The following is a 14,428-nucleotide window of genomic DNA, read 5'->3' as shown; positions in this document are numbered from 1 at the left end:
ATTTATGTGTGCATTGGAATTTGTGAATCGTTCTGCGTGCATTTGTGAGTCTAATTTATTTATAAATCCTTCTGTGTGCATTTGTAAATCGAATATATTTGTGAATTGTTCGTGCGCATTTGTGAATCATTGTGTTTGTATTTGTGAGTCTGTCTGTGTGCATTTGCAATTATTTAGACTGATCTGACCCCATATATAACTATTAACCTTTGATGTAGAACTACAAACATTTGATGTAAAACTATTAACCTTTGATGTATCATAGGGCACTCATTGAAGTGTGTTAAAGAATGCCTGAAGTCGTTTTAAGGAATAATGCACACAAACACAAAGCTACACAAATTAAGAGTATTAAAATGTAAAACGTACACTAAATTCCCATGTGCAACAATAACAAAAATGATCATATCTTAAACATATTTCCTTAATAGTATGTTAAAAAGAGGGTTGGAAGAAGTATTCAGGTTCTTCACATTGTTCACAAAAAAATTCTAAATTTTTACATAAGTATTATGATTAAAGTATACTTGTTTTTGCAGACAGAATGGCCCATGTCAGTGTTAATATAATCTAGTGATATTCAATTACTGTTGCATAAACATACAACATTTAATCTGGAGGTGGAGCTAATTTTAAGTGACGTTAGATCATTTAACTTACTCTTCAAGTGTAAATAATATTTTAAATATCATTATGGATTTATATATATATATATATATATATATATGTGTGTGTGTGTGTGTGTGTGTGTGTGTGTGTGTGTGTGTGTGTGTGTGTGTGTGTGTGTGTGTGTAAAGTAACTATTACTTCTGTAATATTAATGAGGTGGAGTACAAGCTAAAATAATTCCCTCTCAAATGTAGTGGAGTAGAGTAAGAGTAAAGTAGGCTAAGTACCTCAGACTGCATTTGCACTGCCGGTCTGTGTTTACTGTACCGTACATAAGCAGAACAGATGCATTATCAATGTATTGATTGTAACACATGAACTAAAGCACATGAACATTGTAATGTTTGTCCGGCATCTCTATCATGTGAACTATGTACACACACCTTTGGATATGAATAACATGTAAACAATGTGATGATGACGCTGAGGTATTATTAGAAGATTATTCGTGGTGATTGACAGCTACCTGCAGTGCTCCCGGTGCCCCGCCCCTCTGCTTGGCCCCGCCCACCGCTCCCTGTCCGTCTGGTATCGCAGACGTCTCGCTAGCAGCATGCTAGCTCAGCCATTAAATTGCCGCTGTGCGACACAGCCACACATCCTTGGCTTCACTAACAAGATGCACCCTGTTTTAACTTTTTAACCAGCGCTTTTGAGCCCGAGGTCACTGTTATGTTTTCGTAGAATGGAAACAGAAGACGTATCGGTTCGAGAGCAACTTTTCCACAACCGTGTCCGGGAGACCATAGTGAGTAACCCGTCGGTTAACATGCATATGAGGAGACAGCACGACCAGACTCCTGCAAGCCACGTCCTGACATTATTTGTTTTCCGTAACGCACCGTTAACTGTTATTTATCTTTCCTGTTTAAGATGATAAAAGTCTCACATTCCTGCAACTGGAAAAAATAGCATGCAACAATGAGTTTGAGCTGCTTTTCGGGTGATTTAATGTCGATGCTTGTGAGTGTTCGGGCAGTCAGCTGAACTTCTGCAACGTTTCAGGCGTTCGTCTGTACACGGAGGCAGCTGGTCAGTCAGTAGCCTGAGGGTTTCGGGAAGCAAACCTAGCATCATGTAGCTCTTTCTTCTGAGTTTCCCCACCACCTGGACCACTTCTCAAACATCTATCTGTTTGCCATGGCTCGGACTAAGCTGCACACTATACTGTTGTGTGTCTGTGGCTGACTCAGTTGTGTGCAAGACCGTGTTGAACTTCAGTCAGATCAATGTAGTTACAGCAAGGCACATGGAGACTGGCCTTTAACCCCAAAAGGTACAGTCAGATCTCATTGGCAGTTTATGGCCTGATTTGCAATATTGCTGACGCAGTGTTGCACAAGGGACACTGTCAAACAACTGTTCAAATCCGTGGTTGTGGATCAATTTGGCCTGCTTTTGCTCAACTGCAAATAGATAAGAAAAAGCTAAATGTGTGCTGGTACTCTACAAGAGGATGAGCCCTATTGGAGCCAGCACACGGGGGTAAACGTACGACTGAAATATGTAATGTCAATTAGTGATCCTTAGAGAGGTTGAGTCATCACAACAGTAAGTACTGTGAACAACTAGTGAACAAAATACATTTGTCATAGAAAACAATTTACTGCAAAACCAAAGGTGTAACTAATAACCTCAATAATTAATGCAGTTTAGGTGTCCCAGTTTCAGGGCTCTGATATTGTATTGGGCAGAAAGGGACTGAGCCATCTTTCGCGTCAGTAGTTACACCCTGCTGTGGCATGTCCGTTTTGGCTGTGAAATCCCCTTTCAAGTGTAAAAACATTCAAAGCAAAAGAATCTCACATTTTAAAATGTATTTAAGTTATTAGTGACTAGATCAGTATGCCCACATTATGTATCACAGGCAGAGCTGATTACATCCTCTAGTAGCAGACAAGTTAGAATGTTGTAGATTTTAATTTACACAAGCAACAATTAACTGTTCATCTATGTTCTTGTGTCCTTATTTTGTCATTGTCCCTTTCACCTCAGGACCTAATGCTATCTGTCTATAAAGCCTTCTTAAGCCACTGGCTGGCCTCCAGCTTACCATCTCTGTTCAGCTGCCCCTGCATCTCTTGTTATTAATGGCTTTAGGCCCAGCTTATTAATGTGGCAGTGGTATTTCACATAGCAAAGCATCCAATTGAGGGAGAGATGGATGGTGGTCTCATTTAAAATGAAATGTAATTTGTGCAGTGGACAAAACGCTTCAGGTTTAAGGTTAATAAAACAGATTGTGTAAAATGTATCATCTTTATAGTCATGGACAAGGTTCCTCGATACCTCGAAAACATGTATGCAAATGATGTGGTATAAAATATCACTGTTCCTTTTGCATCATAAGAATTTCGTCTTTCAAAACATGCTTGGTTTAATATCGGTGATTACTAGTCTAAAACCTACAGTCTGCAAACTCTCTTCTCTTATGTCCAAGCTTCCTGAAACTATGAAAGGTCATTTTTCAAATGCAATTTAAAAGACATTTGGATATTAAAATAGTGTGTAATTGATTAATTCTTATAATCGTGATATAATGTGGCTTGTATAACACTTTTTGAGATCCTGCTGCAGTCACAGGACATGTATTGCAAAGGCCGGAGGAGCGCCTCCGTGCTGAGAGGACAGACTCCTTCCCGTAGTGCTCTGTGTCGCATGTTGTTGGAGCACAGACGGACGGCAACATGTTGCGCTTGACCGGAAAAAGCAGTAACTATCTGAAGTGTTGGCTTTACATAGATTTTAATCAGAAGCTTCTTAGTAGCACCAGATAGTGGCGGACTCTAATTCTTTTAAAATAACAAATGGATAATATAAATTATGCCTTTTTCATTTGGAGGTAAACGTGCATAATCGGTCAAATCTGAAGCCAAATCACTGGGAAACTGATTGAGGCCAAATGTCCGTCTTCACTTGCGCTAATGCAGTATTAAATATCATCGAGTATCTGGAACATGAAACCGAAAGACACTGTTGCTGTAAGATGCTTTTGCAAATGTGCCTTCCTGTAATAAAGTATTATCTTCAACATTTGAGACATGAGTACACACCCATTGCCCGCACCCTTAGCCTAGAGGGAGCGAGAAGGATCAATGATCATCAGAATAAAAGAGGACGATGAGTATGAGCACGCAACACCCAGCATCAGAATTCATAAGATATCAAAGACACCATAAGAAAAGTACCATTTTACCTTTTAAAAGACATGGTCAGGAGTAATTAGGAACCGTATTGCCCACTATAGATGTGTATTACAGAAGTCACTTTCTGTCGGACCATTGAGAGAGATTCATGATCAAATCTGCATCTTCATTTTGTGTCTTTGGCTTTTAAGGAGGTCGTTGTTTTCCAAAAACAAAACCAATATGCAATGTCAATGTTGATTTAATATTTTTCTATTCTCACGAACACGATTACCTGACTGGAGTTTCAGTTGTTAGTTCTCTGAAATCTTCAGCTATCAAATGTTGCTTGACACATTCCAGTAAAATGGTGAAAACAACACGACCTCCTGCAGCTGCCCACCCTCTTTGGATTTGAAAGGCTCTCCCTGTGCAACATTTAAAGTTATTTCTAGCTGGTTAATACATCTTGAATTGGTCTTTCCTAATCTATCCTGTTACTTAAACACTTTTAAGCAAAGCATGGCGACATTTGTTTCACTGGAGAAGAGGCTGGGTGCCCCTAAAACGACCCACTCGGGAGTCCACTTGGCGTTTCGCTTGACTTGAGATGTTTAGGTTGCTCTGTGAATCTTAAAATGCTCTGCGTGACTTCTGAGCCCAGGGGCTTTGTGTTCAGCACAAAGATGCTTCTCTGGAAGCTAAATCCCGTTTCAAACTCTTTTCTCAGTGGCCTGCTCTGTGTTGCCAACATTGCCAATCAACTTGGTGTTATTCTACTCCTCCACCTCTTTCTCACCCCCAACCCATCCTTTGTTTCCTGCTTTTCCTTTTGTTGTATGAACCATCGCACACTGGACTGCATAATTGAACCATTTTGCAGACTGAGCTTATTAGTAGTTCTGTACAGTCCGTTGTTGTTTGTGTGATGCAGCTAGTGATCATTCCCACTTACACAGTACAATACTGCACTTCTCATCAGATTACATTTGTATGTTTGTGTGAAATATACTTCACCATATGCAGAACGGTTTTGTTTACATTGTAAAGTGGGTCAACGTCTTGCACGTCCTAGACGAGAGCACACAGGAGGAGGGGTGTATGCCCGTACCCCAACTCCATTTGTTCTTGTAGCCTACCATATGTCCCAATGATTCATTTTAAAATACCCTTTTGTTATGAATTTAGAATAATAGAAACACTAATCACTAATGTAAATGCACCACGTCTCCCCATGAATAGTTCTGGCGTGCCCTTTACTGTTCTTGGACTTTTTGGATTGTTTACAGGAAATGTTTTGGACTATACTATTGCAACATTACTTTTAATGATTCATGTTTAGGCTTTTTGTTCGTCCAATTAACTCGTTATGCTTTTATTTAGATAATTTTGGTTCGACACCTTTTACTGTTGTAATGAGGCCGACAGGATGCAGTCAGCCTCAGCTGCACTTTGGTTACTAATGCCAACATGGTGTTCTAGCAGCTCAGCCAGACTCAATAAGAAAGGTATCCTACAATGTTCACTGAATAAAACCTTTGTGATTTTGACGGCGAGGCCCATTCACTACAGACTTGTGTTAATAGACTTTTAGTCTTGTTTGATATTTTGTTAAAAAGGTCAGGAAGTCATTAATTTCCACCTTGCCCAGGAATTTTCCTGTTCGTATCTCCAATATTGAATGGCGGAGAGAAGTGAATACACCCTCTTTTACTTTGTTTTGATTGGCTACTCTTTCTTGTACCACATGTTTGGCACAGATGTGTTTCGAATGTGTCTGTTAATTTGTTTGCTGTGACAACGGCATTTATTTTTTGTCCTGACATGTTCACAGTTGAAGAATACGTTTGTGTGTGTGACTCTGTGTTCACGGTCTGTGATTTGTAGAACTAGAGGTAATCTTCCAGATGCGGAGATCCATTTTCGTTATGTGTTTTTGTTTCATTAAAGGAGCAGTTCTCGTGTTTTGTTTTGATGAACTCTATTGTAGGACTTTGTGGGGTGACATGTTGAGAGCTGAGTGGATATAGGTTTGATCTAAATGTCAGAAAATGATATTTGTAAATAGTGTCACTAGTATTAACCCATCTACAACCCTTAATCCCTCCTAGTTCATCACTGTCACCCAATTCGCTCTTTGTTGGAACAGAGTGGTAATCTTCACCCTCAATCTGTCTCTTGACCTTGGCAGAATGGTGACTGTTTTTGGCTGTTTGCATTTTATTTTATTTCTCTGCACAAAACAAAACAGAATATTTTATGAGGAACAAATATATTGCAGCAGTGACTGTATGCTTGGCATCTCCTTTGCTCTCCCGTTGCCGTCTCCATCTCCTCCACTATTTTTGGTATCTTTGCTATGTACCCACCCCCGCTTTTAAGACCTATCTGAATATACTAAATCAGAGATGAGCATCACATTTATTTAGGTGGGCTCATCGGCAGTATTGGACAGAGCACGACGGCTTGTTTCCAAGGCTGCTCTTCATTTCTGCGATTAGCTGTGTGAACCAGTAAAGTTAATACAAGTCTCTCGTTCCTTTCTGTCTCCTCTGCAGATCTGTGTACTCCTGTTTACATGCCTCTACATGGTGTCCTACCTCATACTTACCCACTTCAAGAAGACTGCAGAGTATGTCACAGGTGGGTTTTATAATCACTGTGGCTTTTGATTTTTAACAGGTGTATCAAACCCTACATTTCTGTTTTAAGTAAATATTCAGAGTTCTATTTTGTAGGGGGTAGATGAGATGGATGGAGGAAACGGCGTCTCATTCTAGACTTACTTGAAGATTCATCTTAAAGCTAGCTGAAGCTCAGAGAGCAATACAATTCATATTTTGCTTCAGGAGGTATCCTTGTAAATCAGGAGAGGTGGAGGTTCGGGGAAGTATGTGGATACAAGAAATACACGGTTGTACTGTTGATTCCCTCTACTTGGAAAAAAAGGAGATCTTTTTATCAGCAAAATATACTGTACAATAAACAACATAATGAAACCGGCTCAATTTGTCATTGATCTGTTATTATTGATAGTGAACAACTTTAGTAGCTGACATGCATTTGCCTGAGTGCAACAAAACTCATGGATGCATCTCAAATATTGTCTCTATTAAAACTAATAAGCTCTTTGAAGTTCTGCAGGGTGACTGCATTGCCAGTTGCATAATTAAGCAAATAACTTTCTGCTATTCAAAGCGGATGTAGCCAGCTCTCTCCGCTCCGCTGTGGCTGGGCTGGGTTGAAAGCTGCGTGATGGCCAGCTCTTTCTTTTTCTTTCTTTTGAGTGGCAAGACCGGCTTTGTATCCACCCAGAGTTGTGTGTGTGTGTGTGTGTGTGTGTGTGTGTGTGTGTGTGTGTGTGTGTGTGTGTGTGTGTGTGTGTGTGTGTGTGTGTGTGTGTGTGTGTGTGTGTGTGTGTGTGTGTGTGTGTGTGTGTGTGTGTGTGTGTGTGTGTGTGTGTGTGTGTGTGTGTGTGTGTGTGTGTGTGTGTGTGTGTGTGTGTGTGTGTGTGTGTGTGTGTGTGTGCGTGTGTGCGCGCGCATTATCATCAACAACAGCAGAGCAGTTGTGCCCTGGAGCTCAATGCAGATTGCGCAATACCTCTCGACGGAGTTGTTTTTGACTTTAGGGAGCCACAAACTGGTTTTTGCTCTTCAGGCCTTACCTCGCTATTAAAAAACATTTGCATAAGAAGAAAATAGAGTTTCATGTTCTAGGTTGCACAAAACGACTTCACTAAGCATTACTATTTACACAGTATGGTTTAAAGATAAAACGTGTTGCATGCTAGTTCACAGTTTATTGGGCTTTTAGGGAGAGTTTGCGAAATATGGTAGCATGTACAGATGGGTCTTTCATGCTCCTAAATATTTAGTACTTTACAGTTTCCTGCATGTGTTATTCAGTTTTTACTTGAGTGCTAGTCTTTCTTGAACAGAATGTACAGGATGTTCCTTATGTGCTCCCCCCCCCCACTCACTTCCAACTCTGAGGCCAGTTAGACTTATTTATACTACACATTTCCCCTATTTATTTTTGTGTATACACAGCACACACATGTACACTGCCCAGCCAGCTTTTACCAACCCAGACTTGTTGTAATAATATTGTATCTTAATATTTTGGATTAACCCGCATTTAAGCCGTTGTCTGTTACACAGTTATTGCAAATGAGTGTGCTGTCTGTGGCAACCTATTGTTGTTCAAATATAGATGTAAAATCAACTTGTGTGAATCACTTTTGTAACAGATTAAATTGAATATAATCTATCTACTCTTTCAGATGATATTGAAGATGCCACCGTCAACAAAATTGCGTAAGTAAAAATAATAATTAACAGGTAGATCCCTCTGACAGCATGACCTGTGTAGACGCCATTTGGCCGTGGATTTATTACCCCTTGTGTGTTTATGTGGTTGTTGGTTGGGATGAGAGCACTTCAGTGTCACTTCGCCCTTTGTCCCGACACGCTGGCGTTGTATTACATTAGCCACTCCATTCTCTACACACCTAGGCTGTGCTGTATGAGGCCGTGTGACTTCACGTCTTCTGTCCTTCTCCCAGGCTGTGGCTGTGTACGTTCACCCTGTCTGTCGCAGTGTGCGCGGTGCTCCTTCTCCCCATCTCCATTCTGTCCAATGAGGTGCTGCTCACCTTCCCACAGAGCTACTACATGCAGTGGCTCAATGGATCTCTCATCCACGGTACATCTCAATGTTTTTACAAGTAGACAACACCAAACTGCTGACAATCATAACATGTCACGACAGCAGACGGCATTATTCAGTCTGAAACTGGGTCACTGGTAGCAACCTCCAAATCCATTCACTGCAGGCCTGAGTCCAGACAGATAATTGCTATGGACTGAGTGGCTGAGTTGCAGCGCTTGTTCCACCGGATTCCCAACTGCTGCTGTGTAGCTCAGTTAAGCTCTCCCACTCTGAACTAACAATGTATTTTTTTAATTTAGCAATGAGATGTAAAGTAATGGGTTGTGACGCCCCAAAGTAAACTAGGTCTGTTTGTTGTTTCATGCAAGAATCGTTCTAAGTCAACTCAGTTTTTCACATTTTTTGTTCCTCTTATTGTTCCACGTTCTTACTTATTGGCACATGTGACTGTGTTGTCAGTCTTGTCGTGCTACACTGCTTCGTAGGACTATCCCTCACTATGATATGCCAAACTACTTAGCTGCTATTTCATCCCAAATGAATGTTTGCACTAAACATTCTGAACATCTCTCTTTGTCTCGTCAGGATTGTGGAACCTAGTTTTTCTTTTCTCCAATTTGTCTCTGGTCTTTCTCATGCCCTTTGCCTACTTCTTTACCGAGTCGGAGGGATTCGCAGGCTCCAGAAAGGTAGCAGTTCTTTAAAATATATAAATAAAGAATTAACTACAAATTGACCTTTGATCACAGTGCGTGTCTGCTTGGTTTCTGTAGGGCGTTATGGCACGAGTTCATGAAGCAGTTGTGCTGCTGTTGTTGCTGGCTCTACTTGTGCTGGGCATTGTTTGGGTTGCATCAGCCCTCCTCCACGACAACATGGCCAGGAAAAGCTTGTATGGTGAGTCACATGCATTATACCTGAAGATCCGTCCGCAACACGTGCTTTTTACCGTTTGTTTCATCTGGTTGCTTTTGCTCTTCTCTGAATTTTAGACCTGTGGGAGTATTACCTTCCTTATCTGTACTCGGGCATCTCCCTGTTTGGGGTGTTACTGCTTTTGCGTAAGTATATCTCATTCACGATGACCCGAGCAGCTAAAGAAGCATACGACTTGCCGATCACCACCTGTGTTTCCCTCCACAGTGTGCACTCCCTTTGGCTTGTCCCGGATGTTCAGTGTGACTGGCCAGCTTCTGGTCAAACCGCGGGTGAGTCACAGACTCGGTGACTACACCTCCCACAGTTGTCTAGTGCCTGCGAACTAAATTGACTGATGTTTGTTATCTTCTCAGCTGTTGGAAGATGTAGAAGATACTTTGAGCTGCACCACATTTGAGGAAGACTCGCTCTACAGGAAACTGAAGAGTGAGTGTGCCACCACAATCCCAGTCCTTTTCCCTTTTCTGATAATTACATTCAAAGCGGACTGACTTTTTTGTTTCTATCATGTGTGTCAATGTTATCTGATTTGAAGGTGGCAGTACGACGTCATGCTGGGTCAAGCTAAACATGGAGGCGATGAAGAAAGAGTACCTAACAGTCCAGAGCAAGCGCATTGCGCTGGGTAAGGTTGACCTAACAGGCTGCTCTCTGCCGGCTCTCACAGTAGTTGCATTGTATAAGCATTTGTTTTTGTACTCTCATTTATTCTTTTTCTCTTTTTATTCTTCCTACTTTCCTCATAGAAATGCGGAGGAAAGCGTCTCCATGGCAGCGAAACCTGGGCTATCCACTGGTCATGCTTGTGCTCCTCGCACTGACGGTACATGCTCATCTCTTTATTTATTCTTACAGGTTGTTGTACGTCATTTGCTAACGCAGTTGTTTTAATTGCAGCACAATTACTGGTCATGTCTCTTTAGGTGATGTGTGTCCTGATGGTCTGTTTCAATGTGTTGGAGTTGCTCCTGGACGACACGGCTATGCCCCGAGGAAAGGAGGTGAGGACTCGAGCTGGTGCACGTTTCAGGCTTCGCCTGCCACAGCCACTCATCTGTGGACAATGTTGATTGTTGTTTGTGTGTGATTTAGGACCCTCACCTTGGGATGGCCTCCTTCTCCATGTTTGGCTCACTGGGCGCTCTAGTTCAAGTCATCCTTATTCTGTATCCTTTTCATGCCATTGACCTGTGAGTGTGAGCCCATAGAGTTAACATGTCCATTCAGCCACTTAAGTCCTCTGGGTTTTATGTTGAATCATTTACTCTGTGGATTTTGTTCACTGTCCATCTCTCTAAGTACATGAGTCTTCTAGTGTTGCCCTTAACATTCCTTTCAGCTACCTGATGGTGTCCTCAGTGGTGGGTTTCTATAGTTCTCCTCTCTTTACTGGCCTCCTGCCTCGTGCACAGGACACCAACCTCACACAGGTATACACACTTTACATGAGTCTTGTCTCGCAGTGGTGTAGAACCAGAATGTGGTGATGTCTCTACATTGCATTATTTAAAAGTACTACTTTTCTGTTCTTTTCAGATCATTGCAAACTGTGTCTCACTGCTTATTCTGAGCTCAGCACTGCCGGTGTTTTCACGCACACTTGGTAAGGACATGGCATGAACGGCAAATGCAATATTTATCAAAGACTGCTGCCAGATCCCAGCTACATACTTTTAAACATATTTTGAGTATGTGGTGTGTTCACAGTGGAATAGTAGACGACACATTCAAACTGGCCTTTCTTTTGGAAGTTTCATATAGAGTTGTATACTAACGGCATATGATGTGAGGACTATACATTGACAAGTAGTTTCAAGCACATGCATTATAGTGCATATGGAGTATGTAGTACAGAATTTGGACATAGCAAGCAGTAGGTAATAGAGTGGCTTGTAGTTCTGGTAATGCCCACCAGAGGGCATCTGTAGCTGCAGGTGAAGGCTGGAGCACTTAATTCACAAGTACAACCTTTTCTTTGGCATTGTGTTAGGGATCACGCGCTTCGATCTACTGGGAGACTTTGGTCGATATAACTGGCTGGGGAACTTCTACATCGTCTTCCTGTACAACATGCTGTTTGCCGGTCTCACCTCCGCCTCCCTGATCAACACGGTCACCTGGGCCGTACAGAGAGAGCTCATCCGTGCCTTTGGTCAGTCTACATTCATTTAGGTTTTTGGAAGCAATGTGTATTTGGGATTGTGTTGTACTGAAATTCATTGCACTTGGGTAGCAGTGTCACACGTTTTCCCACCTATGGCCCCATTTCCCGATGGGTTGGTCTCTCTTCCTCAGATAGAAAGAACATAATTCTTTCAGGAAAGTGTAAAGGGACAAGAGGAGAGTCGGGTCTCCTTGGGGAGCTTCAGGCACACCGCCCTAGACCCCCTCGTAGCACGCCCACACACTCTCCACCCAATACAAACAAGCGCTCAGAGCATGGACACACACACACACACACACACACACAGTCACAGTCCCCTTCCTCACAGTCCAGATAGCATCTCTGCACCATGGCAGCTCTCCTGCACTTTCCCATTGCCTCCCAACTCACTTTTGTTCTGTGATTAATAGACTTTCGTTTCACCTAGGTCCCTATTATTATAGCTCTGCAAGTTAAGTGCTCCACCTTGTGATTGTGTGTCTGAAGTTATTGTTCTTTTTTGTTTCTCTTTGTATACAGGTCTCCACAGACTGCCTTTGACCATGTCGCGCTCCACGATCCCCTTCAGACTCCTCCTGGCCAGTGGACTGTCAAAAATCCATTGACTTTTCCTCCCCGCCTCTCCTAACCTTTAGAAGCTGAGACACTTCCAGTCTGCACCGATTGGATTAAAGACATTCGCAATTCAGACACTTTGCCAGTTGGTTCACGTCTCCCCGTGTGAAGAGACCAAAGAAGATGGCGAGTCTGTCTGCACCGTGTCCAGTGGGAGCTTTGCTGGAAGCTTTTGTGAACAATGCATCAGGGTCCATTTTTCTGCAGTTATTTGACTGCAGGAACAAATATGCAGGCTGTTGGCTGAGTCGTGGTTAAACTGGAACAAGGGGGAAAGGGGATTTAAGTGGACAATAAGAGAGTGAGCCTTCGATAAAACCTGATGTCTCATGAAAAGAGGATTTTGTGGATAGACATTGTTCAGTTGACGCATGGGAAAGTCAGCAGAGTTATTTTGAAAAATGGCAACTGTGACATCATTTCCTCTTCCTGCTCCAGGTCGATTTGAGGGCAGTCTCTTTCTGTGGCTTCCCCACGCTTTACCCTCTTTGGTTGTACCACTTTTTTAAGATTGGGAATTTTACTTCCATGTGTTTGGTGGTCCAGTCTGCTCAAGTGTTATGTACGTTGATAAGAGGGAATTTTTATTGGGAGTAAATGGGACACAGAGTACCTTGTCTGTCGATGGATCTTCAGGTTACACAGGGGCGAGTGAGGTTATAATATCAGTGCTCGAGCACTTTTACAAATCCAATTTATTAGTAGAGTCGAGAACATTTTCTTTTGTTATTTACCGTTTTAAGCAGGGTTTTTGCTTTTGTAGATTACAGTAATTCTGAGGATTACTTATTGATTTAGAAGAATATACTAAAAAGAAAGCGTTACACTTTGTGCAAACTTTTGAAAGCCATCTGACGCTCACTAGGAGGAACTTCTGCCTTTTGACCGATCGAACTGTGAATTATAAAGAATCTATGCGGGGAAGTGCAATATTTTAGTAAACGCACAGTTTTTAACCTGACCAAAAAATTATGTCTAAATATTCTGCATGGTATCTTTTGATTTCTGTGAAGCAGTTTTTCTCATCTCAAACATCTTTGGAGCTTAGAATACTATCAAGTAGCGAATGTGACCATCAAGCCATGCAATTTTCCTGTTTTTTATATTTTGATAAATTCTATGATCTCATTTACAATGTGTTGGTGACGCTGTGTCACCGTTTACCTTTACTGCTGTATCGGCAGGTTATGAGCTGTTGGTTTGACCAGCAGAGGACACTGTCTCTCAAACCCAACGGTGTCGTGCAAGTCTCTCTCTCCACAGTTGGTATATGCTCTAGTCTATATATGTATACATATAAATGTGTGTTTACGCCTTTCACTTTTTCTGGGAATTTTCTGTTGGTTTTTGGGAACACAAAGTTTTCGATGTACTATATTTGTGGGGATTTTTGATCGATACTTCAAATGTCGACTAGTATTTTTAAAGGGTTGAATGTGATACAGTTGAGAGAAAAAAATATTGAGATGTTCTCAAAGATAAAAATGAAAAAATAGTATGTTTTACTTTTGACATGCTCTGATGTTTGAGATTGTATGATCAGAATTTTCAACTATTGTTTTATGAGCAAAAAGCAATAAAATCATCTTATTTTTAACTACTTTGTGTGATTTTTGGATACACATCAAGGTGACTTACTGTAAACTCTCTTTGAAGCCATTATGTGTTTGTTACATTTTATGAACTGTAACTATTTTATGACTGATCCGATGGGTGGATGTGACTGGTGAGGGCGTCTGTCCTCTATGTCCCTCCACCCTTGTTGCACTTCTTTAATCAGCAGCAGAAGAAAGACATATTTTGGCCTGTCTGTCAGCATCCTCCAGTTGCGACGCCACTACAGCCGTGGCCCACGCTTTCCCACTCCGATGCAACTGCCAGATAAAACCAGGCAACTCCGAATGAGAAGCGGCATCCACTCACATTCACTCTTTCACGCCCCCGCCACCCACCTTCTTTCTTTCATTCCTTTTCCTTGCCCATTGTTCATTTCCTTTCCTAATTTTTCTAAAGTCGGTTAAAAAAACTCAGTGTCTGATTAATTTCTCCTTCTTGATTTTTGTTTGCATTTCTTATTTTGTTGGATGTTAATTAAGCTTGAATTTTTGTTTTGCACGGTGTTTCCTTAGCCAAAAGGAAATCAACTCAAATGTTGCCTTAAAGTTAGTTGCACATCTGGAGACAAGTTACCCTCTGAGGATTGTTTTTATATATAGAGGATTTCATATATATATTTATATTT

General features: G+C 41.5%; 1 protein-coding gene across 2 annotated transcripts; it reads left to right on the top strand.

Moving 5' to 3' along the window:
• The first annotated feature begins 1,233 nt into the window (after positions 1-1,233).
• On the top strand, positions 1,234-13,783 carry lmbr1l (limb development membrane protein 1-like). Of its 2 annotated transcripts, XM_056423003.1 has the most exons (17): positions 1,234-1,417; positions 6,353-6,437; positions 8,080-8,113; positions 8,362-8,501; positions 9,054-9,157; positions 9,242-9,365; positions 9,461-9,529; positions 9,612-9,676; positions 9,761-9,833; positions 9,943-10,032; positions 10,154-10,230; positions 10,331-10,408; positions 10,500-10,573; positions 10,747-10,837; positions 10,944-11,010; positions 11,398-11,559; positions 12,091-13,783. In XM_056423003.1, the coding sequence occupies exons 1-17, from the start codon at positions 1,355-1,357 to the stop codon at positions 12,174-12,176; spliced, it is 1,482 nt and encodes a 493-aa protein (XP_056278978.1). In that variant the 5' UTR covers positions 1,234-1,354; the 3' UTR covers positions 12,177-13,783. The 2 variants fall into 2 exon arrangements, with proteins under 2 accessions (XP_056278978.1, XP_056278979.1); XM_056423004.1 differs by lacking the exons at positions 1,234-1,417; positions 6,353-6,437; positions 8,080-8,113 and having other exon boundaries at positions 8,487-8,501; positions 8,632-9,157.
• The last annotated feature ends 645 nt before the right edge of the window (positions 13,784-14,428 follow it).

This window comes from Pseudoliparis swirei, chromosome 9 (genome assembly GCF_029220125.1).
Source record: "Pseudoliparis swirei isolate HS2019 ecotype Mariana Trench chromosome 9, NWPU_hadal_v1, whole genome shotgun sequence".
NCBI lineage: Eukaryota > Metazoa > Chordata > Actinopteri > Perciformes > Liparidae > Pseudoliparis > Pseudoliparis swirei.
Note: the sequence above shows the minus strand (reverse complement) of the source record. Positions and strands in the feature narration are given on the sequence as shown.